The sequence below is a fragment of the Littorina saxatilis genome, linkage group LG3 (assembly GCF_037325665.1).
Source record: "Littorina saxatilis isolate snail1 linkage group LG3, US_GU_Lsax_2.0, whole genome shotgun sequence".
Classification (NCBI taxonomy): Eukaryota; Metazoa; Mollusca; class Gastropoda; order Littorinimorpha; family Littorinidae; genus Littorina; species Littorina saxatilis.
The window spans coordinates 57,020,894-57,046,294 of NC_090247.1; the positions used below are offsets into that span (position 1 = coordinate 57,020,894).

The window sequence follows — 25,401 nt, forward strand, 5'->3', positions numbered from 1 at the left end:
CATCTCTACAAGAGCGCAGAAAACAACAGCGACTCACCACTCTCTTCAAAATCATTGAGGGACATACCCCAGCAATACCTCCAGAAAACTTCCTGAAACCAATAGATAAAGAGAAGAGGAAAATACGAGCCAACACCTTTCCCGATTGCGTAGCAAGAAACATCGTCACCAAGTACTCCCCGGCGAAACGGTCAAGAATAATTCTAGAACCATTCAAGAAACGTTCATGAATATTCATGAATATATATTCTAGAAGTTTCTTGAATTATTCATAAAGATTAAATGAGAATTCTTGAATTTTAACTAGAATATTTCGATGTTTTGGTAAGGAATATTCTTGAAAAAGGACTTGAATAATTCTAGAATATTCTTGCCTACTTGAAGAATATTCCTAACATTATTCTAGAATATTCCTGACAATATTCTAGAATATTCCTAACAATATTCTAGAATGACACTAACATTATTCTAGAATATTCCTAACATTATTCTAGAATATTCTTAACATTATTCTAGAATATTCTTAACATTATTCTAGAATATTCTTAACACTATTCTAGAATAATTCAAAAAAGTTCAGGAATATTCATGAATTTATATTCAAGAAGTTTCTTGAATTATTCATAAAGATTAAATGAGAATTCTTGAATCTTAACATTTTTCTGGAATATTCTTGAATCCTGTTAACTTAAAGTATATTCTTGAACATGTCTTAAGTATTCTAGAATATTCAAAACTAGGTTGAAGTTCTACTTCTAGTATACTCTCAACACAATTTTCAGAATGATCTTGGAATATTCTGTGCTGGCATTTAAGAATAAATCCATTAAGAATATATTCTTCATACAAATCAGAATGATAGTACAATTATCTAATGACTAATAACAGAACAAGAATATTTTAAGTGATTTTTTCCTCCATCAATACTTGATACAGCAGACAAAACAAGATTTCATTCAATACTTTATCACATGTAATTTAACTACTCGAAGGATGATAAATCGGTGATGGTTATTCATTTGGCGAAGAACCTTTCCACTGGTCACACCGGGTGCAGTCTGAATACTGGAGCCGATGCTTTGCAGGTTGCGGATGCCCTGTAAAGTGCAATGAAAATACAATTTTAAATGTCTAAATGTTTCTTTGTTGTGCTTTTTTTCATCATGCTTAAAGAGTCAACAATATGGTCAGGAATCTGTCAAGGTGTCCAAATGCAAAATTCCTGTTCTGGATACTTTTATTACTATGTATTTTGTTCCGTTTTAAAATGACTACAAAATAAACAATACAGTTATGAAGTATTCTTCATGCAGATTCTATCCACACCAAATGTATGACAGTATGTATCAGTCGCCTGGATGCTGAGAACATTAACTGTCCAAGAAATGATGGTTACAAAATCGAAAAATGTTTTGTGAATTTTGTCAAATCAAGGGTTCCATGTCAATGTTTTTATCAAATAAGTCACCATTCATAAAAGTATTGAAACAACTAAATGATAGCTTTAGTTAGCTTCATTTCCAGAAATGCCATCCAGAGAGTTTTTGGGGACTGACATGCAACGGGCCAGGAATGAAAGAAATTACAGTATTTAACTAATTTAATTTTCAAAGAGACTTTTTGTTGCGATTCCAAGCCATTTTTTTCTTCAGTTTAGGAATAATTCATTCATCATGTTTTGTGCTTTCATTTAATTATCCCAAATTTTGTTGTGACAAAGGTTTAAATCAATAAATGTTGATTGCCTTCACTTAATTACCTGAGTAAATCTCTTCTTGCATCACTATTCCCATGGCCTTGACTCAGGCTTGAGCACCTCTTGAAGCTCTTGAAAAGACTAATGCACTCTCTGACAAGATGTTGATGGGTTAATGGTTTGCAGCTTGTTGCCTTTTGATGCAGCATCTGTAAAAATGAGAAGTGATCAAATTAGAACAACCATTATATATATAATTATAAATGCTCAAGTTTGAATATATATATTTATATTTACTAATAAGGGGTAAATACTGAACTGTTTACAAATAATACTAATAGTAATCATCTTTGTTCATGCAGGAATTTCTATAAGTATAAATATATGTTCCTGACCAAACCCAGTCTCCTGTAAAGTCTTGTAATTGACTAGCTAATACTCAGAAGACAATTATTTGAAAAAAATAAAACAATTTAGTGCCGGCTTGCTGATTGACACTTGACTATTAGTATCACTGTCAGACACATATATATTACAATCAATGAATGATACATGTGCAAATTACACTTACAGTTACACAGAGACTGAAAAGAATAGGTTTGAAAGGGCTTGAGTAAAAAGTCATGCAATCCTACCAAAACAAATGATAGTTCAAAATAAACAAATCCTACAGGTCTAACTCAACTGATTTCACTTAAAATCTTGCAAACAAGAGAGAAAGCATTTAATTGTTATTCACTTATTGTAAAAAAAATAAAAAATAAAAACCTAAACCTAGATCCTAGATATATATCTATATGTCACCTAAAACAAACAACAATATCAAACATAAAAGAATTTTTATAAAATTAAAACACCTACCTTTGTTTTTCCTGAGAAAATCAGGATACAGCTTGTTGCCACTCAAGTGAGATCGCTGCTCTTAGTTAATAGTTTCACCCATGGTGCTTTCAGTTTCACTCATCTGTTATTTTTGTGTCTGGCACCTCCAAGTTCAAACAGAGATACTGGATGAAGAATACAGCATTTCTTCATGCCTAACAAGTTGACAAATCGGTGGCATGCCATTTTTTCAGATAAATGGAGATTACAAAATCTTTCTCAGTTCTAACAACGTGCTTCCAAAGAATTTGGCGCCTGGTTTCTTAGCTTCCGGTGCCAGAGTTTGTCCACCGGAGTTACTTCCCTTAAAAGCAAAATGGCGACGCTCTGTAAATACACCATGAGGAAAGGGGACTCTTTTGAACGAACTGCTGCAGCTAGAAACCTTTTCTCTGTTGTATTTGTTGAAGCACTTTTGCATCAAAGCAAAACAACATTGATCCATGCATCATTTCCATGAACTCAGTAAGTATGTTTTGTTTTTGCTTGTTTTATTCAACACGTGGTACAGATGTAAACATGTGTGTCACTGTGTGACTGTGAAATCGAAACCAGCCTTCAATTTTAAAAGTTTCTTCTTCGATCTGACACATGAGAAATGGCAGATGTATAAAACTTAACTACATTTTAAGCAAAAGTACTGTTTAATCATGTGATGATTTGATTGTTGGGTTTAACGGCCGCCTTTCTGTGTCAGTGTGTCATTGTGTCGTCTGTTTGCAAACAGAAAGTCTGCCGTGATTTGCGTTCTGCTGGCACTGTTGGACAGAATAAACGAAACCTGTTGGTTTCAAAGTATAAATTATAGACTGTAACTTCTGCTGAATTTGTTTGAGGTTTGGAACTCACAGATTTGGTATAAATTTGCCGCTAGCAAACTGACTGGTTTGGTCAAAATTAAAAACAGGTTTCTGAAAATGAAATTGAAAAAAGTGCTTCAAATTGTAAACATGCCTGTGGGTATTTACAACAATGACGATTATAACAAATATTCCGAAAGTGTATTGATAGAATTATGTACATTTATGTAAAAAGGTAACATTAACCATTGCATCAAAATTGGTTTGATTGATTGATTGAATGACATTAATGACAAGCAATACGTTTGTAAGTTTTCTGTTCACATTCACTCTAGTTATGATGATGATCTTTGGAATGTCTTATGTTTGAGTTTATTCTTTGTTAAAACCTTTTTTTGTTTCTTATTTACTAGGTCCAGGAAAGAGGGGTGAAGAAGATATCTGGATGAATTCTCACTGGAAGTACCATGAAGCACATCATAAATAAAATATCACTGGAGGAAAAGGTAAGAGTCCTGTCAACGAACTGTGAAAGTAATTAATCAGCCAGTGAATGAATTAAATCAATTAATGGGCAAAACGTCTCAGAGAAAAATGGCTTATTTCAGATGAAAATGTGTTTTCATCAATAATATACCATATTTACATACCAAAAAGAACAAACTGCGGACATTTAACTCTTCATTTTTGTTCCTTTTTCCAAGTTTTTGAATGAATGATTTTTTGTAAACTGTAGGCATTGTGTTTCAGGCTTTACAGGACACAATGTTGCAAAGCTTCAAGCTGATACTGAGCCTTCTTTTGAATCAAATCCACCATGCCCTGCCACAGACTGACAGTGAAGTTGGCCAAGGGAATCATCCAACAAGGGATGCTGGTGACAGTGACCTTTCCTGGAGAAGCGGTACCGCATCCATGCAGTTCCAGTAGTTCAGAAAAGTGATGACAAATGTTGAAGACACATTCTGCTTGTGAACATTGTTAGCCCAAGATCGACTTGTCATCTATTTCACTTCTTTGTGACAATATAACATTTGAAGAATGAACCAAGTGTTTGTTTGGCTTTATTTTGTAGCATAATTCGAATGTGTAGCAAACACAACCAAAACTATAAGTGGAGAACACAAAATTAAATTAAAAGTGTTTTAAAAATAAGGGATCACAGTTCTTGAACTTTGAAGAAGAATGTTCTTGAATAAGATCATTCTTGAAAAAAAAATATTCTAGAACATTGTTGCTGTTCTTGAATTTTGTTCGATATTCTACTTCTAGAATATTCTACAAGCCAAAAAATTCTAGAATAATGCCAGTTGAAAAATTCTAGAACATTCTAGAACATTCTAGAATATTCTTGAATAAAAAAAAGTTCTTGAACAACGTTTCGCCGGTGAGTCTTACAACAACACCCGTGGCTACATCATTCCAGACACCAGCACAGAGCAGTATCGACACTCCTTTTTCGTGCAGACGGTGGCTGAGTGGAATGCACTAGACGAGCAGGTGGTCCGGGCAAAATCTGTTGCTGCTTTCTCAACAGCAATAAGCAGAGGTGCCACAAGCGGCCCTCTGCTCTAAAATCTAGAGAATCACTTTTAAACCAGCTTTTAAACATTTTAAATTAGGGAAGCTAAAATAAGAGGACTGGGGTCGGCGTGTATGTTGGGTGCTTTACGTCCCTCGTTACCCCCCAGCTCCTCAAACATCCAAACAATGATAGGAAATTGTATAGGTTATGGGGTGTCCTAAACTAGGGGTTACTTGAAGTAACATGTTTAGATGTTTTTATGAGGACACACAAAAATTGATAGGTCCTTAGTTTGTTTTTAACGTATAGGCGGTGCGCTCTCACCCCGTCGCGCAAATAACCTAAAAAGGTTCCAAGCGGCGTAAAATTCCTGATCCTGATAAGACACTGTCTTACAAACTGTTGTCTCTCTTACAGGGCCAATAAGTTTTCTTTTCACCACAAGACCATTAAGGATCATGCCGATTGCCACACGCCAGATCAGACGTTCCGCTTTACTATCATTTCTTTCTGAAATATCTAACACTGTATGTTCCATGTAATCATTACTAATGATTTTAGTTTTGATTTCTATTATGGCTGGTCAGTGAAGTGTAAGCCAGTAGGTCGACTGCTGGTCATTCTTGAGGAAGGGATACGGCTGCGGTCAGCTAGCGACTCGGGTAAGGCCGGGACATGTGGAGACCGCCCTACGAGAAAAATGACTGACCCTTGCATGTTCTGACTTTTGTCTTACCATCAGTTTCCTGTGTTAACTTAAATGTGTGCATTGCAGTGTCACTACCAGAGTGTCACTAAACTTGCACGTGTCATGTGGTGATTTCTCACCTGTGTTAAATGTGTGCATTGCAGTGTCACTACCAGTGTCACTAAACTTGCACGTGTCATGTGGTGATTTCCATCTCATCTGTGTTAAATGTGTGCATTGCAGTGTCACTACCAGTGTCACTAAACTTGCACGTGTCATGTGGTGATTTCTCACCTGTGTTAAGTGCGTGCATTGCAGTGTCACTACCAGTGTCACTAAACTTGCACGTGTCATGTGGTGATTTCCATCTCACCTGTGTCATATGTGTGTATTGAAGTGTCAGTCTATCAGTGTCACTAAACTTGCACGTGTCATGTCTTGACTTCCATCTTGCAATCAGCCTGTGTGCAACTTGCACGTGTCATGTGACGATTTCCCTCTTATAATTCCAGTCTAGCTTGTGTTAAATGCGTGCATTGAAGTGTCACTGTCAGTGTGACTAAAATTGCTCCTTTCATTTCATGACTTTTGTCTTTCCATCAGCCCAGCTAATTGCTGTGTGTCATAATGCGTGCATTCCAGTGTCACTGTTAGTTTCACTAAAACTTGCACATTTTTGCCAACTGTGTTCCTTCTTCAACACTTGGCATTACTGTGTTTGTGTATATTTGGGTTTTGTTAACTTATTTTACCTCTGTGTGTCTCAAGTTTTTTTGCATGTTGATCATTAACTTTTTAGCATAGATTATTTTTGGTTCAGATATGATTTTGTTAGTAGATTTTTCTTCTTCTAGGTGATGGCATGTTTATTTCCTAGTGTTACATAGACTGTGCCTTTTCATTAAAGCGAGACAGACTTTCCAAACAGAATAGAAATCGTAGTTGAATACATACTTGCACCCTAAGAATAGAAATAATGCTATTGGAACTAATCAGACATTTGCAAAGAAACAGGAAGATGCAGGAAGTTAATTGAGTTAATTAATTGGTCGTTATCCAACGTAGGCTCAGCCTTCATCACTGCCATCGAGTCTATTTTCAAAAAGGAACACATCAGTTAAAAGTAAGCGCTGCAATTATGTTTCTATTATTGTTTCAGCCTTGGAGACTTGATCCTAGTTCCATCCCGCAGTGGGGCACTGCGGTTATGAAATTAAAAGCCCCTCCTGTTTTTGGAACCGCAGGAGCTTTCTAGTTTGCTGTTAGGTAGATTTTTGGTTCCTCTTTCCTGTCATGCTCTCTTTTTCTTCATGAATTCTTTTCTTTTTTCTGCCTTCTTGCTCATTCACCTGTATTTTTTCCAAAAATCTCTTCTCTTGCCGCTTGTCTCGCGATTCATGTATAGTTTAATCTGTTAGTGTTCTGATGTAAGTCCAGCAGTAGATAGGTTAAGCCTATTTTAACATACTGGAAACTGGTAATCTTCCAGTAGGTATTAATTTAGTTTTACTAAAGCCTGCTGGGACACAAGTAATGGGTTAGTGCATTTGTAAACAGGAATCGCTTGACAAGTGGCCCCCTTCATCCCCCCCTTCCTCGTCCTGATATGGCTCTGCGTAGTCGGCTGGACGTTAAGCAACAAATAAACAAACAAACAATCCTAGTTCCAAATCAACAAACATGTTTAAGGATTACAAAGAGAGAATCGATCTGCTGACCGTACATAGCTGCTATGCTTATTGAAACTGAAAAGTTGTTTGTCTTCTTCAGACTACCAGTACCACAAAAGGCATCTAAAATCCTGGGTGCTTTCCAATTTAAATCTGCCAAATGTGTTGTTTTTTTTTTAGAATTCCAGTTACTCTTTCAGTTACAATATCAAAAACATGTTTACTTCACATTTTGATTTTGCTTTGAGTCCTCGATCACCTATAGTGGAGTGTTATTTATTTTTGTTTGAAAATCAGCAGAAATTCTTTCTTACTTTTTTTATTTCTTCACGTTGTAGCTCAGAAAAAATGATTTTGTGGGGCTATTACACATTTTCAAAAGTTTTAATTCCCTCATGCATGTCGCAATGTAGTGTTTAATTTTGATGCTTTTGTTTTGATCATGTCTTTGGAATTTAGTGAACCTCAACAAATGCGGAGTGCTTAATCTAATGTTATCAAATATAACTGATCACAAGTTTAGACAACCATCCTTACTATCTCACATATTGTTCAAATGCCATTTCCCCGGTAATTTGTGTAATGCCTATTCCTTCTTAAAAAAACTAAAAAAAACACCACAAAAACCCAACAACAACGTAAATGTAAGTACATGTACTGAATAATTATCAAACCTCACCGTAAAGGCAGAATGTTGAACTGAAGAGAAAAAGGAAAAAGCTTCATACATATCTGAAGCTTAATTGTAACAACAGCTTTTATGACAAAACGAAGTTAGAAACAGATAAATCACAAAGCAAAAAAAAAAGGAAAAGGAAAATGTTTCAGAAAGATGTTAATATGAAACCTTTAACGGGCTGGTACGTACATCAGCATTTAAAAGACTCCTTATTTTGTTGAGGTTTACAATCTCCACCTTTCTTAAAATAAAAACACTGTTACATTTCAGACTGTGCTGCCTTCAGTGAATGAGTAGCAGCTTGCTTGTACAGATAGTCACTGAGTTGGATGTTGTATTCGTTTACAGCTTTTTCACTTTCACCTTTTGCATGAGTGTATGCGTCTTTTCCTCCCCTGTGTAGCGAGAAGAGTGCCTGGCGTCGGACGTCTTCTTGTGGTCATTTTGGAGGGCTGTGATTTACGAGCCAGTGATAGTGACGGTATGACCTCTTAATTGTCTCTGTCCTGAGATATGTATCACAATGGATTTATGTTGAATTAAGTAAATGGGAGGGGAAGGGAAGGGCCGGAGCTATACTAGTGTACAGGTCTGGCATCCAGCTGATTCAAGAAGCAGAAAGAAGATTGTTGTTAGAAATAAGGACAGCATTGCACTTGTTGTGCCTAATCTTATTTTCATTAGAGTTAAAGAAACAGACTAATGAACTGTGCTTGATCTGCATTGAGTTTGTTGTTGTTTTTCCTGTTGCATAGCAATAAGACTTCAACTTTTTCAAAATTCGGTTCTTAATCGTTGAGTCCTTATGGGGACATATGACAAATGAAATGGGGACAATGTAAAATGTTAGGGCAGACGGGGATTGTGGGTAGTGGTGTGTGTGTGGGGGGGGGGTGGGGGGGAGGTAGGTGGTAGCTGAGGAGGGGGTTGGTTTAAAACATGATCAAGGGACAGCCGACATTTTTGGGGGGAAAGAATAAATAAGTTGTAGATGATCTGCTTAGAAATTACCTGCAGGATCAACATGGTTATTAGTTGATGTGGCTTAATATTTTTCCTTCGCTTTCCCAGCACTGTCACCCTTTGTTCTGTTGAAGTACTCTTGTGGAACTAGTGACTGTGTGTATATTAACCGTCATTGGTGTTTACTTAGTATGTGTCTGATTCAAACTTTAATTCTTTAATCACAACCTCACGCATCAGCATGATTGTGCTTGGTTTGAATGTTGCTTAAATCTTTAAATTCTTTCAAGGACGTGTGTTTGGTTTGCCTACTATTTTGAGTTAGCTTTCTTTATTTTCTAGTACTTTCTTCGCCTGACTGAGCATTTGGCATGGTTGATTTTCCTAGAATATGCATCCCTTATTTGTTCATTTTGGGGATGATGTGATCATAAATTGTTATTCCTGTTCTAAATTGACTATTTTAATGTAATTCATACATTTGCACATGAACACAACATGACTGTATTTAACAGATATCCATTTGATTTTTTAAGTTAAGAATTCAAAATTTACTTGCTTATAATATAACATTTTGGTAGTGAAAGTATTATCTAGTGAAAAACACAACTGGTACTTTTATGGACAGTGCACTTTTTTTTAACAAATATTCATAATCAAACAAGAGGCCACCATACATCAAGAAAAATCAAAACACAACACAAAATATGAAAAACACCAACACACACAAACCCTGAAAAATAAACATGTTCAGAAGGTGTTGATGGTAAAATAGTGGGAGCTCGGGTACGGATAGCTCAGGTGGTAGAGCACTGGACTTGTGATCATAAGTTCGCAGATTCGAATCCGGGCCGGGACGGACACGGGTCAACTTTATGTGCAGACCCAGAGACGGTATCCATCTCCCACCCCCGTGTCACCACAATGGCACGTAAAAGACCTTGGTCATTCTGCCATAAGTGCAGATGGCTTAAATACCACCGAAACGTGTGTATCTCATCTAAAGTGGGGTTATAACCCGGGAACATTCCCCCAATGGCTTTGCCGTGAGGGTGTAAAACTTGAATTTCTCTCTCTGGTAAAACTAAAACAGCAACATCAAATAGTTGCTTTTTTAAATAGATAAATATAGGACATTTTTAATTAAATATCCTTGTCCATATTTCAGATAAGGAAAATAAAAATCATTATTTAAAAAAAAAAATTAAGCATATAGAAGATAACTAATATGATCAGAAATGTATACATGCTATATCGAACCTATTCTGGATGGTTGTGCCTGGTGTGTGTAGGAAAGAGTGACCCCTACTGTGAGGTGAGTATGGGGTCACAGGAGCACAGGACCCGGGTGGTGAACAACTCGCTGAACCCCAAGTGGAATGCCTCCATGCAGTTCACCATAAGGGACCTCAGGCAGGACGTCCTGTGCATCACTGTCTATGACCGCGACCTCTACTCGCCCAATGGTAAGATTGGCCCCACGGGAACCCTAACCCAGCTCAAATAGAGGTTAGATTGGTTTCTCTTGACATACACCAATAATATAATTATCATGGATTGGACTTCACTCAGCTCAGCCCAATGCATGTTAACGTACGTGGTGTGTGTTTGTGCGTGCGCCTTAAAATCGACCACAAAATGACCAGAGGTGCGTACGTGTCTCTATGATTGAAACCAAAATTCAAGATATTTGATAAGTGCGTGAGCTGGTGGTTTCCAAAAAGAAATCAAGGATAAAGCAAAACAAGAGTGGCTGTATTTGTGTGGTACTGGTGACTGACATTTTTTATGGAGAGCTTTTTAAAAAAAAAAACAAGTCGCGTAAGGCGAAATTACTACATTTAGTCAAGCTGTGGAATTCACAGAATGAAACTGAACGCACTGCATTTTTTCACAATGACCGTAGTCCGCCGCTTGTGCAAAACGGAGTGAAACTGACGAGCCTGTTCAGCGCGGTAGTGATTTCGCTGTGCTGCATAGCACGCTTTTCTGTACCTCTCTTCGTTTTAACTTTTTAATCCAAACATATCATATCTATATGTTTTTGGAATCGGGAACCGACAAGGAATAAGGTGAAATTGTTTTTAAATCGATTTCGGAAATTTAATTTTGATCATAATTTTTATATTTTTAATTTTCAGAGCTTGTTTTTGATCCAAATATAACATAGTTATATGTTTTTGGAATCAAGAAATGATGTAGAATAAGATGAACATAAATTTGGATCGTTTTATGTATAAAAAAAAAATTATTACAATTTTCAGATTTTTAATGACCAGAGTCATTAATTAATTTTTAAGCCACCAAGAAGTCCGGCCTTCGTCGAAGATTGCTTTACAAAAATTTCAATCAATTTTATTGAAAAATGAGGGTGACAGTGCCGCCTCAACTTTTACAAAAAGCCGGATATGACGTCATCAAAAGTATTTATCGAAAAAACGAAAAAAACGTCCGGGGATATCATTTGATATCATTTGAACTCTCATGTCAAATTTCATAAAGATCGGTCCAGTAGTTTGGTCTGAATCGCTCTACACACACACACGCACAGACAGACAGACAGACACACACACATACATACACCACGACCCTCGTCTCGATTCCCCCTCTATGTTAAAACATTTAGTCAAAACTTGACTAAATGTAAAAAGCACAAGAGAAAACACATTTCTTTGCCAATAGTTCGTGGGCTGAATTCGTCACTGACTGGGGAGTTTTTATATCTGCAGAACCCTATGCACACATGAGTGACATTATCCTAGACAAGCAAGACAGAATGTACAGACCATGCCAACTCGGAAGGTAATGCAATGACTTTTTCATGTATGCTGACAGATTTTCTGGGACGGACAGAAGTGCGGATGAGTGAAGTAATGGAAGAGGCCAAGGTCAAGAAGGGACCGATCACCAAGCGACTCATCCTGCACGAAGTGGACACTGGGGAGGTTGTGGTCAAACTCGACCTGCAGCTCTATGAGTCATGATGACATTCCAGTGGAAAGAATGGTGAGGTCGTGCAGCCCTGAAAGTCCAACAAATGGTGTACTCGCCTTTGGCTAGTGATTCTGAACATTTACTAGCCAGAGAGCAAACTTTACTAGCCTAACCAACAATTTGTTTTAACAACTTTACTCGCATTTGGCGAGTAGATGAACATTTCTACTCGCCAGTTACATGTTTCTACTTGCCATGGTGAGTAAAATACTCGCCACTTTTAGGCCTGTCATGTTAAAGGTGTGACATCATTGTTGTGACGTCATTTTATTAATGTGAAAAGGGTAAGGTTATCAAACAGCTGAAGTTTCTTCCATATATAGTAAAGGTATCACGTCATTATGACGAAATCACTGTGAGGTCATGGTACAGGTATGACCATCATTATGATGTCATTTTCTTGATCTGAAAAGGGTAATGTTATCAAAAAACCGCTGAAAACTGTTGTATTTATTATTGATGCAGAATACTGTTACACATAATCTCAGGCACATCTAGAGCATGAGGTGTCATCAGCAAGTTAAATGTGTTTGGCATTCTTATCAGAATTAGTCATGAAAATCTGAGTCATCAGCCAGATCTAGATCAACACTTTTCATGACCTGTACGGGAACTGTACGGGTAACGTCATCAAATCTAGTTTTTACGTCACCCGTTTGCCATCCCGCAGTGGGGCACTGCGGTTATGAAATTAAAAGCCCCTCCTGTTTTTGGAACCGCAGGAGCTTTCTAGTTTGCTGTTAGGTAGATTTTTGGTTCCTCTTTCCTGTCATGCTCTCTTTTTCTTCATGAATTCTTTTCTTTTTTCTGCCTTCTTGCTCATTCACCTGTATTTTTTCCAAAAATCTCTTCTCTTGCCGCTTGTCTCGCGATTCATGTATAGTTTAATCTGTTAGTGTTCTGATGTAAGTCCAGCAGTAGATAGGTTAAGCCTATTTTAACATACTGGAAACTGGTAATCTTCCAGTAGGTATTAATTTAGTTTTACTAAAGCCTGCTGGGACACAAGTAATGGGTTAGTGCATTTGTAAACAGGAATCGCTTGACAAGTGGCCCCCTTCATCCCCCCCTTCCTCGTCCTGATATGGCTCTGCGTAGTCGGCTGGACGTTAAGCAACAAATAAACAAACAAACCCGTTTGCCAAGATCTACAGTCTTGGTGGGAGCAAAACAACGCATTCATTTAAAACATTGAAGAAGAAAATGAGTCATGGGTGACGCAATATCTACACGTACACGTCTTTGCTGCACGTTCGATCATCGAGAACACTGTATCATGTAACTTTAGGATGAACGATTCTCACCATGAGGTGATTGTTAGTTGAATGTTAAATTTCTGATGTCATTTTATCAGTATCAGTCACTGAAATTTAAGCCATGACGTAGATCAGTTTTGGATGAAGTATACTCAGACATTTGATGAATGAAGTTAAGTCGCCTCAGAGTTTGGAGCCTTTCAAGCAGAAGTTTGTTTGTTTGTTTGTTTGTTAAACGCCCAGCCGACCACGAAGGGCCATATCAGGGCGGTGCTGCTTTGACATATAACATGCGCCACACATAGACAGAAGTCGCAGCACAGGCTTCATGTCTCACCCAGTCACATTATTCTGACACCGGACCAACCAGTCCTAGCACTAACCCCATAATGCCAGACGCCAGGCGGAGCTGAGCCACTAGATTGCCAATTTTAAAGTCTTAGGTATGACCCGGCTGGGGTTCGAACCCACGACCTCCCGATCACGGGGCGGACGTCTTACCACTAGGCCAACCGTGCCGGTTTCTTTTCAAGCAGAAGAAGAATACAGAAGATGGTAAGTTGGTGAATATCGTGTTGACAATTACAACTAACACTAAAAGAGACAGTTGTTGTGATTCCGAGGATCATTGGTGTTCGCTGTACTGCGACAAATGTTCAACTTCCATGTTAAAAAGTCAGTTTGCTTGCAGCCTACATGCAATCTGGCAGTTGTGTCAGACTGAAAAGATTCAGCTTTGTTTTTTCTCACCTCACTTGAGTGTTATTTGCAACATGGAATTTATGTAAACCTGCAATGGTGGAGCTTATTGTTTTGATGTTTTGAGCAAGAAGAACATTCTAGTCAGCACTCCGACTGTGGTTGTGTGGTCCAAGACTGCAGACCAACAAGAGGAGGAATTTTGTGTGCGTTTTTAGCTTGCATGCCGGTATAGGCGATTTCATTGGCCTTTCATGCATGTTAAAGTTATATATTGGTTGCAAACTGCAACAGGATCTACGCCAAAGTTTGATTACATTGATTTATGTACTATTGCATTGCCAAAACTGATCTGTAAAAACAGTTGTTGTTATTGTTGTTTTGTTCACAATTTGCTTGTTTGTTGAATTGTTTGCTTGTTTGTGCCATTCAAGTGATTCGAGGATTAAGAGAGGTTTTTTGGGTTTTTTAAATAAAGAAGGTTGATCTTAATGTATATAAATTGTAACAGTTGTATATTTGTAGATATGTATACATTTAATACTGAATCCATTCCACTGATGATAGGATCGCGCCATAAACTGATATGAAGAAAAGCTTCTTTATGATTTCATGTAAAATATTCTATAGATCTCAAATTCAAATCGTAAGTAGATGATGATTTGAAGGGAAGAAAACCTGGCGATTTATCAAGTCAAAGTGACCAGATATGACTTGGTATATTGAATCATGTAAAATAAAGAGACTATGGTTACACATTGGTGATGGAAATGGAAGTTTGTTTTATGTCCTGTTGTTGTTGATCAGACAAATTGTAAATAAATTTGTTAGAGGCCTACTGACAGTTTTTAGATGAAAAGAAAGAGCAAACAGAGTTTATAGATGTGGACGCGACAAAGGGAAGAAGTAGAAGTCTTGTCATGATCATGTGAAATCCTAAGGAAGAAGAAAAAGTCATGGTATTGAGAGTATATTTTTGTTTGGTTCTTTTACGCATATATGTCAATCATTATCGATCTAGATTTTGTGATAGCAGCACTAAACTTAACCATTTATTCTCAGCTGAAAAATATTAATGCGGGTCCTTCCACTTTTTCTTTGTCAATATTAAAGTTTTGTTATCTCCATGATTGAGAAATATGCACTCGTTATTTAAGTTATCTCCCTCATTGAGAGTTATGCACCCATTGATTTTCCCACCATGGGAATGCCTGTTGTGTTTCTGGTTTCTGTCCTTGTTATGTTAAGCATATGAACACACCAGGTTGTTAATTTCTTCTCATGAAATCCCCTTTCTTGTAAAAGTATATCGTCGGTGAAATCGTGGGACCTTGTAAGTGTCTCTTGTAGGATATGTGCCGAAATGGCTGCGATCTGCTGGTCGATGTGAATGCGTGATGTATTGTGTAAAAAAATCCATCTCACACGGCATAAATAGATCCCTGCGCCTTGAGTCAGGACTGGGCGGCCGAGTGGTAACGCACTTGCGCTCGGAAGCGAGAGGTTGCGAGTTCGACCCTGGGTCAGGGCGTTAGCAATTTTCTCCCCCCTTTCCTAACCTAGGTGGTGGGTTCAAGTGCTAGTCTTTCGGATGAGACGAAAAACCGAGGTCCCTTCATGTACACTACATTGGGGTGTGCACGTTAAAGATCCCACGATTGACAAAAGGGTCTTTCCTGGCAAAATTGTATAGGCATAGATAAAAATGTCCACCAAAATACCCGTGTGACTTGGAATAATAGGCCGTGAAAAGTAGGATTATATGCGCCGAAATGGCTGCGATCTGCTGGCCAATGTGAATGCGTGATGTATTGTGTAAAAAAATTCCATCTCACACGGCATAAATAAATCCCTGCGCCTTGAATATGTGCGCGATATAAATTGCATAAAATTAAAATAAAATTTTTAAAAAATAAATAAATAAATCCCTGCGCTTAGAACTGTACCCACGGAATACGTGCGATATAAGCCTCATATTGATTGATTGATTGATTGACTCCGAGTCTGGAGATACGCGCGTGATATAAGACTTCATATATATATATATATATATCTTGGCGCCATGTCACTTACGAGGTCCCATGATTTCACGCCTTCTCTCATTATAGCGACCATGTTCACCACGACACTGTCCAGGTTTTTCCATGTGAGAAGAGAATCCTGTCACTGGTACTCATACCAAAAATCAACAGCCTGTGCAGAATTTGAATTCTGGTATTGGAAAAGAAAAACTTTTCTGCACCTGCTAACTTGAAATGAATATAATTTTTATTCACACCCAGGTAGAAAAAATAATCTAGAGTTGTTAATTACAGTTTTCACAAACAAACAATTTACATGTATTAGAACTGCTGAAAAATCAACTTAAAAAGTGCAATGACACCAACTATCACTTCTTCACATTTTGTTTATATTATGCACCGTACAAGTCAAGGTTATTTCAATGCGTCCTTTTGGTCTTGTTGCTATGTTTGTTTTTGCACATTCAATCATAGATTTTTGTATTACTTGTTTTCATCCGCAGCTGTTACTCTTTGTTTGATTTGGATTTATTTTTACCTCAAACTTTTGCATTTGTATTTTTTGTTGGCCTTTTTTCTATTTGTTTCTTTTTTGTACATGTTTTATTGTAAGATTTGTATAATAATGTATTTAGGTCAGCAATTGGTTCACTTTTCTTATGAGACATCAAAGACTCTAATGTGAGTCCTGAAATAGCTGATAATAATAATAATAATAATGCAAACTTTTATAGCGCTATTCTAGAAAAATGTCTACTCTTAGCGCTTTACAATACATACATCGACCAAGCATACTATACACGCACAGGCAAAGAAACCGACCAAACATAACCAACAAACTATACATGCACAGGCAAAGAAAACGACCAAACATACAATACACGCACAGGCAAAGATAACGACCAAACATAAACAAACATACTATGACCAATCATAACCAACATACTATACGCGCGCAGGCAAAGAGAACAATCAGCACATGTAATAATTACTGACAACTAATGATGCAGGCATACAATGACAATCCAATACACAGCCTAGGCACAAGAACCACATTTTTCAACCAAATAGCTGATGGAAGAAATAACAGAATGGGCAGCAGATTAAAAATACAAGGCGGAAGTCTTTTAAGGTTTTAGCTTTGGTGTATTAGACTTTTGTGCACATGTGGACACGAACTTTTCCTTTCCGTGCATGTTATTGGTTAAGCAAATTATTTTTTTAATTATTTTTTTTTCTATTTTTTATTATGTATCATTTTTTATATTTAGTCAAGTTTTGACTAAATATTTTAACATCGAGGGGGAATCGAAACGAGGGTCGTGGTGTATGTGCGTGTGTCTGTCTGTCTGTCTGTCTGTCTGTGTGTGTGTGTGTGTAGAGCGATTCAGACTAAACTACTGGACCGATCTTTATGAAATTTGACATGAGAGTTCCTGGGTATGAAATCCCCGAACGTTTTTTTCATTTTTTTGATAAATGTCTTTGATGACGTCATATCCGGCTTTTCGTGAAAGTTGAGGCGGCACTGTCACGCCCTCATTTTTCAACAAAATTGGTTCAAATTTTGGTCAAGTAATCTTCGACGAAGCCCGGGGTTCGGTATTGCATTTCAGCTTGGTGGCTTAAAAATTAATTAATGACTTTGGTCATTAAAAATCGGAAAATTGTAAAAAAAAATAAAAATTTATAAAACGATCCAAATTTACGTTTATCTTATTCTCCATCATTTGCTGATTCCAAAAACATATAAATATGTTATATTCGGATTAAAAACAAGCTCTGAAAATTAAATATATAAAAATTATTATCAAAATTAAATTGTCCAAATCAATTTAAAAACACTTTCATCTTATTCCTTGTCGGTTCCTGATTCCAAAAACATATAGATATGATATGTTTGGATTAAAAACACGCTCAGAAAGTTAAAACAAAGAGAGGTACAGAAAAGCGTGCTATCCTTCTTAGCGCAACTACTACCCCGCTCTTCTTGTCAATTTCACTGCCTTTGCCATGAGCGGTGGCCTGACGATGCTACGAGTAAAATGGCATTGCGTTCAGTTTCATTCTGTGAGTTCGACAGCTACTTGACTAAATATTGTATTTTCGCCTTACGCGACTTGTTAAAAGATGCATGGCCCTAAATTTTATTCCTTTTTTTCTCTTTATGAGAATGGATATGGAATGGGTCTTCTAAAAGTATAATCACAAATGCAGAAGCAGTGTGGGTTCATGCATGACGTATCATGACTTTAAGACACCGGGTATGTTGTGTTTTAGGCATGTAAAATGACTACTATCTTAGTCTACAAGGCTGACATATCTGTCTCTCAATTCTTGTCATGGTATAACCTTAAAAATCCTTTCAGTGTCATATGTGGTCTTAAGTTGCAGGGTTTAATTAACTTTTTCTTAATTTGAAAATTCTGGATATACGTCTATTTTTTTATAAACATTTTCAGTATTGATAAGATATGCTCACAAATGCTAATCAACGAAAAAAGAGAAACGAGATTACCTCATTTCCGAATCCTGTCACCTAATGTATTAATATTTGAAATTTAAACCTTGGAACAATACATCATTATATATAAGTTCTCAGGTGGGCAGATGAAGTTGGAAAATTACTTTGGAAACTTTCTGGTTGATTAATAAAGAATCGAGAAACCGCTATGAAATTCAAGAAAGAAATATAGTTTTTATATTGTATTGTTTGATGAAGCCATGCTATTTTTATAGTGGCCACCGGGAATACTTATTTGATCAAGTTGCTTGAAAAACTGGCACTACTTTTTCTAGTATACTCTATTCTGAAGGGGTAAGTTAATTAGCAGAATACCTGGTTTACCTCACTGAGCTTGTATATGTTACAGTGATAATGTATATTTAGGGAATATGTATATTCCCTACATATTCCCTAAAAAAATCAGTGAATATATATATTCCCTGTTTCAACAAGTGACTATGTATATTCCCTAAAATTCCTAGGGAATATACTTATTCCCGGAAATTTGAGGGCAAATTCTATACTTATTCATTTATGGTATCCTGATATTCCTCCCTGCTGACCAACACTCTTTTGTTTTTTGCTGCCCAGTTTCGAAGTTCCTCTACAAAATGTTGCTCCCGCCTCAATTCTCTCTGTGCAATACTATCCATCTTTCTGCTGCGACAACTGAACTGCAAGTGTGGGGATTATTTTACAGTTCAGTTGTGCACATTGTCAGGTGTCACTTGTAAACTGATAACAACTCACAAATGTTCCCTTCGTGTACTTTCTCAAAGCTCAACTCAGTTCTGTTCAACCGTGAGAACCATGTTTCTCACAACAAGTTCACTTCGTAATCTCATCAAGGCTCTGTGTGTGCAAAATACAAATCAGTGAATAAGTATAGAATTTGCCCTCAAATTTCAGGGAATAAGTATATTCCCTAGAAATTTTAGGGAATATACATAGTCACTTGTTGAAACAGGGAATATATATATTCACTGATTTTTTAGGGAATATACATATTCCCTAAATATACATTATCACTGTAACATACCTGGGAACCCATACGGTTTTGTCGTATTTTGTACGCATGATTGCATCTAGAATACGATCAGTATGGTCAGTGGACAAAAAATACGACGAGAAAAATTCCTAGACTACTCCTCTTCACAAGCGCATCCGAAGCTGATCCAGTATTTTGACATGATTTCCGTTTTTGTCAGTAACTATTGAAAGAAGCATTTGTTTCAAATGTATTGGTAAACTTAATTAACGGTGCGACGGATGCATGTGAAGCATGTTTGAATCATGGATGTTGAAATGTTGTGTAGGGTACGCTCAATTTTTTTCTGAAAATACACCAAGTTTGTTTGAGAATACTCCAAGTGTAAAACAGGGGTTCCCAGGTCTGTACCATGCACTTCTGATGTGCAACTCCTTTCATATCTCAAATATCAGCCTGTGCAGACAATGAGAACACAGTATTTCTCAGTATTTTCTAACAATTTAGTTTGTTAATACGCAGTCAAGTTATGGGCTTTATTTGCCACTATATTTTTCTCTATCTCCTGAGATAATTTTGCTTCTTTAACACTTTGTGTGAAGTTTGAGAGTCATGTGTTACATATCTTAAAGTGAATGCGTCGGCCAAGATGAAAGCCATTATGCTAAATAACCGATTACGTTCTCACGGTGCAACAGCCTGAGCGTTTTGTTTGAGCGCGTTTTTTAAGGTTTGGAAAGCGAAATTCTGAATTTACAAGAAAAAATACACCGCTTTAACCCATGTAAGAGAATCTCATCTTTAAGACTTAAGTCATGTAAGAGAATCTCATCTTTAAGACTTAAGTCTGGACCCCCCGCGGGTTAAGGGGAGTCCCATATTGGTTGGGACGAGAAAGAATTTGCCCGATGCTCCCCAGCATGTCGTAAGAGGCGACTAACGGATTCTGTTTCTCCTTTTACCCTTGTTAAGTGTTTCTTGTATAGAATATAGTCAATTTTTGTAAAGATTTTAGTCAAGCAGTATGTAAGAAATGTTAAATCCTTTGTACTGGAAACTAATGCATTCTCACAGTAAGGTAATATATTGTACTACGTACGTTGCAAGCCCCTGGAGCAAATTTTTGATTAGTGCTTTTGTGAACAAGAAACAATTGACAAGTGGCTCTATCCCATCTCCCCCCTTTCCCCGTCGCGATATAACCTTCGTGGTTGAAAACGACGTTAAACACCAAATAAAGAAAGAAAGAAAGTGGTTATTATAGACAGATGGTCTTAACAGAAAGGTGAATTATAGAGAAAAACAACTCGTTGCGGATCCGTTGAAATGGTCGTTTTTGGCAGGTTGTCTTTATCGCCACTCAGGGCAGGTTTGACTGTAAAAAGAAAATGGCAAGGCTGACTGCAAATCCTTAACGTCACTGTCCAATCCTGGGAAAACATACTACACTAATTTTTGCTCTCTTAACTGTGAATTGCATCACGCCACAGCTGAGTCTTTATTCGCATCATGCAGTGCAATATATGAAGTTGAAATATGTTTGATTTTTGTTTATGTTTAAGCCCATGTATCCTGAAGACATTTACTTTCGTAAGTCACTTTATCTACATAAACTAAGGTTGATACTGCTCAATGCGTGGAGTGAGGTTTTGACACTCTTTATTTGTATACTTTTTTTCTGTGGTGGAATTGTTATTCTTCTAAAAACTGAAGTGTAAGAATAAGAAGTAGAAAAGCGGGATGGTAAAATGATGATGTTTTTTCTTTCTTTCTTTTTTTCTTTTTTTCTTTTTTCCCCCTGCTCTCTAATAATCTGCTTCAGAATCCAATTGTCTGAGAATAAATACAGTGACAATACTTGCAAGATTCAGGTGTTCTGTTTTAAATTGTTATGTTTTGTTGTTTGAAGAGGCGCGGTGAGGCCTGCAGCAGGTAGGAGAATATCACATCGAGCACTCAAAAAGAGAGAGAGAGAGTGTGTGTGTGTGTGTGTGTTAATGTGTGTGTGTGCGTACGTTCGTGCGTGTGTGTGTGTGTGTGCTTATATTTAAATATGCGCTTTGAATGCTTGCATTCTGTATTGAAGATCTGCTGGCATGCGTTAAGAACAACAAGTCGCGTAAGGCGAAATTACTACATTTAGTCAAGCTGTGGAACTCACAGAATGAAACTGAACGTAGTCCGCCGCTAGTGCAAAAGGCAGTGAAAGTGACGAGCCTGTTTGGCGCGGCAGCGGTTGCGCTGTGCTTCATAGCACGCTTTACTGTACCTCTCTTCGTTTTAACTTTCTGAGCGTGTTTTTAATCGAAACATATCATATCTATATGTTTTTGGAATCAGGAACCGACAAGGAATAAGATGAAATAGTTTTTAAAACGATTTCGAAAATTTTATTTTGATCATAATTTTTATATTTTTAATTTTCAGAGCTTGTATTTATATGTTTTTTGGAATCAGAACATGATAAAGAATAAGATGAACGTAAATTTGGATCGTTTTATAAAAACATTTTTTGTTTTACAATTTTCAGATTTGTAATGACCAAAGTCATACATTAATTTTTAAGCCACCAAACTGAAATGCAATACAAAAGTCTGGCCTTCGTCGAAAATTGCTGGGTCAAAATTTCAATCAATTTGATTGAAAAATGAGGGTGTGACAGTGCCGCCTCAACTTTTACAAAAAGCCGGATATGACGTCATCAAAGACATTTATCGAAAAAAAGAAAAAAGTCTCCGGGGATATCATTCCCAGAAACTCTCATGTCAAATTTCATAAAGATCGGTCCAGTAGTTTAGTCTGAAACGCTCTACACACAAACACACACACACTGACGCACACACATACACCACACCCTCGTCTCGATTCCCCCCCTACGTTAAAACATTTAGTCAAAACTTGACTAAATGTAAAAACTAAAGATTAATCTCCCCCCAAAATCTACATAATTGTGTAAAGACTTCGACTAGTGCTCTGAGTCATGAGTCAAGAAATAATAATGATAAGGAGTATGTTGTGAACACATTTTTAACTCAGTGCTCGAGTACTTAAACAATCTTTCTTGCTCTGTAAAATCTGTGGATCCCTCTCGGTGAATCCTCAGCCTCTCATTTTGAATTGTTAGACCTGTCTGTAGCCAATGATACATCTTGATCTCTCCACAAACACACAGACCAGATATAAAAGTCTCCTCAATCTTCTCATATATTTTCATGACTTTGTACTTTGGAGTTAGTGCACAGAGATATTGTTCGAATTGATTTTCTTAAGCAGTTTTGTCAAAATAGCAGTTGTGGCAATTTTCCTAAAGTTTCAGCCTCTCCTTGTCTGAGAATAAAGGACAATTTGATTATCCTTACGTAAGAGAGACCATTCATGAGAAAACAATATCGTTCAAACCACGACTTTTCAGAAATCGAACAAATCAGATAATTTTGAGTGATCATGTTATAAGCTTCTTTTGAAGGTACCAAGCTGAAATGCCATCCCATAGTCTGCACTAAGTCAAAGATCAGGTAACGAAAATTTCAAACAAATTGATTAAAAACTGTAGCCGTGAGAGGGCCGCCTCAACTTTTGCAAACGGTACAATGACGTCATCAAATAGCTCTATCAAAAATCGGCGAATAACTTTCAAGCAAATGCTCTTTAAGATATCTGTACCAATTTTCATAACAATCCGTTCAATAGTTTTTGAGACTGAATGCTTTTCACACACACACACACACACACACACACAGACACATATATCGGGAGACAAACCTCGCTCTTCGCTCTACCGGCACGGTTGGCCTAGTGGTGAGGCGTCCGCCCCGTGATCGGGAGGTCGTGGGTTCGAACCCCGGCCGTGTATACCTGAGACTTTAAAATTGGCAATCTAGTGGCTGCTCCGCCTGGCGTCTGGCATTATGGGGTTAGTGATGGGACTGGTTGGTCCGGTGTCAGAATAATGTGACTGGGTGAGACATGAAGCCTGTGCTGCGACTTCTGTCTTGTGTGTGGCGCACGTTATATGTCAAAGCAGCACCGCCCTGATATGGCCCTTCGTGGTCGGCAAACAAACAAACAAACAAAAAAAAGCTCTTCGCTCTTGTTAAAACATTCATTCATTACTTGACAATGTAAAAAGCAACTCGTGAAAATCTGGTAAAACACAGCAAGCCTTGTAGTATTCTCTATTTTTATCCTGAGTTACAAAGAGAATGTGTAGGCCTACCATGTGCAATTTGAGGGATATATTCCAATGTTTTCATGGTTAAAATCACGTTATGTTCTATATTCGTTTATGCCAGGCATATCTGACATGAAATTGTCTGCGTTAAGCTGTGTCATCATGTCGCCAATAAACCACCAAGCCATGGGCTTTAAGTATCTGTGTGTGTGTATGTGTGTGTGTACGAGTATGCATGTGTGTTTGTGTGCGTGAATGCAAGCAGAATATGGCAGTTTGTGCATGCCATTATATGCTTGACAAGCATTGCACTATAAGCAAAAATTTGAATTCGTGCCATATACCGCACGTATTTGGCAACCTTGTGATAACATTTAATACCATGTGGAACTCACCGGGGATTGTTTCCTTATTCAACCGAAGACCCGATTTAGGGAGTTACAATCCTTAATTGCAACATAGTGCGTGTTTGTTTCTGTGTTTTTTCTTCTTTTTCCTTTTCAATGAAGAAAAATAGAGTTGGAAAGTAGATGCATCCAAGAAAAGTATGTTACCCTCTATAGGTTCAAAGAGATACACATTCCGCAGTCTGCCACCCAGTTTATTTCTGTCTTCTTAATGGTGACATTAGCCAACAGAACGATGTCTATTCCTGATAGTGCTGCACGAAATGGACCAACGTCGTTTGCTATTCCTGATAGTGCGACACGAAATGGCCGTCGCGATATAACCTTCGTGGTTGAAAACGACGTTAAACACCAAATAAAGAAAGACACGAAATGGACCAACGTTGATTTGCAATTCCACACAGTATTCTATTTCCATGCATGCTGGCCTTACATATCACCAAGCTGTCGACTGACCTACTCAGTTCTAACTCAACCCAAAATAACCGGCCATTTTCCTCTTGACGGATGTGGCTAAACAGTGGACCCCCCACCCCCCCCCCCCCTTTTTTTACATTTAGTCAAGTTTTGACTAAATGTTTTAACGTAGAGGGGGGAATCGAGACGAGGGTCGTGGTGTATGTGTGTCTGTCTGTCTGTCTGTCTGTCTGTCTGTCTGTGTGTGTAGAGCGATTCAGACTAAACTACTGGACCGATCTTTATGAAATTTGACATGAGAGTTCCTGGGTATGATATCCTCAGACTTTTTTTTCATTTTTTTTTATAAATGTCTGATGACGTCATATCCGGCTTTTCGTGAAAGTTGAGGCAGCACTGTCACGCTCTCATTTTTCAACCAAATTGGTTGAAATTTTGGTCAAGTAATCTCCGACGAAGCCCGGACTTCGGTATTGCATTTCAGCTTGGTGGCTTAAAAATTAATTAATGACTTTGGTCATTAAAAATCTGAAAATTGTAAAAAAAATTATTTTTTTTTTATAAAACGATCCAAATTTACGTTCATCTTATTCTCCCTCATTTTCTGATTCCAAAAACATATAAATATGTTATATTTTGATTAAAAACAAGCTCTGAAAATTAAAAATATAAAAATTATTATCAAAATTAAATTTTCGAAATCTTCCAGTAGGTATTAATTTAGTTTTACTAAAGCCTGCTGGGACACAAGTAATGGGTTAGTGCATTTGTAAACAGGAATCGCTTGACAAGTGGCCCCCTTCATCCCCCCCTTCCTCGTCCTGATATGGCTCTGCGTAGTCGGCTGGACGTTAAGCAACAAATAAACAAACAAACAAACAAACAATAAATTTTCGAAATCAATTTAAAAACACTTTCATCTTATTCCTTGTCGGTTCCTGATTCCAAAAACATATAGATATGATATGTTTGGCTTGAAAACACGCTCAGAAAGTTAAAACGAAGAGGTACAGAAAAGCGTGCTATCCTTCTCAGCGCA

The 25,401-nt window shown here is 37.4% G+C and overlaps 1 protein-coding gene and 1 long non-coding RNA gene across 6 annotated transcripts in view; both read left to right on the forward strand.

Annotated features, from left to right (window-relative positions):
- Positions 1-21,233, forward strand: part of LOC138962744 (intersectin-1-like) — a 107,271-nt gene extending 86,038 nt beyond the window's left edge. For 3 of the 5 annotated variants that reach the window (XM_070334688.1, XM_070334690.1, XM_070334691.1), the window contains 3 exons: positions 8,344-8,421; positions 10,196-10,369; positions 11,739-21,233. In XM_070334688.1, coding sequence (XP_070190789.1) covers positions 8,344-8,421; positions 10,196-10,369; positions 11,739-11,887 — 401 coding nt within the window. In that variant the 3' untranslated portion in view covers positions 11,888-21,233. Of the gene's footprint in view, positions 1-5,490; positions 5,566-8,343; positions 8,422-10,195; positions 10,370-11,738 lie in introns of all 5 variants that reach the window. The other 2 variants (XR_011454590.1, XM_070334689.1) reach the window with 2 other exon arrangements.
- On the forward strand, positions 2,739-4,424 carry LOC138962747 (uncharacterized). Its single transcript, XR_011454591.1, has 3 exons — positions 2,739-3,043; positions 3,792-3,884; positions 4,129-4,424. It is a non-coding gene; the product is annotated as an uncharacterized lncRNA (long non-coding RNA).
- Positions 21,234-25,401: the final 4,168 nt, after the last annotated feature.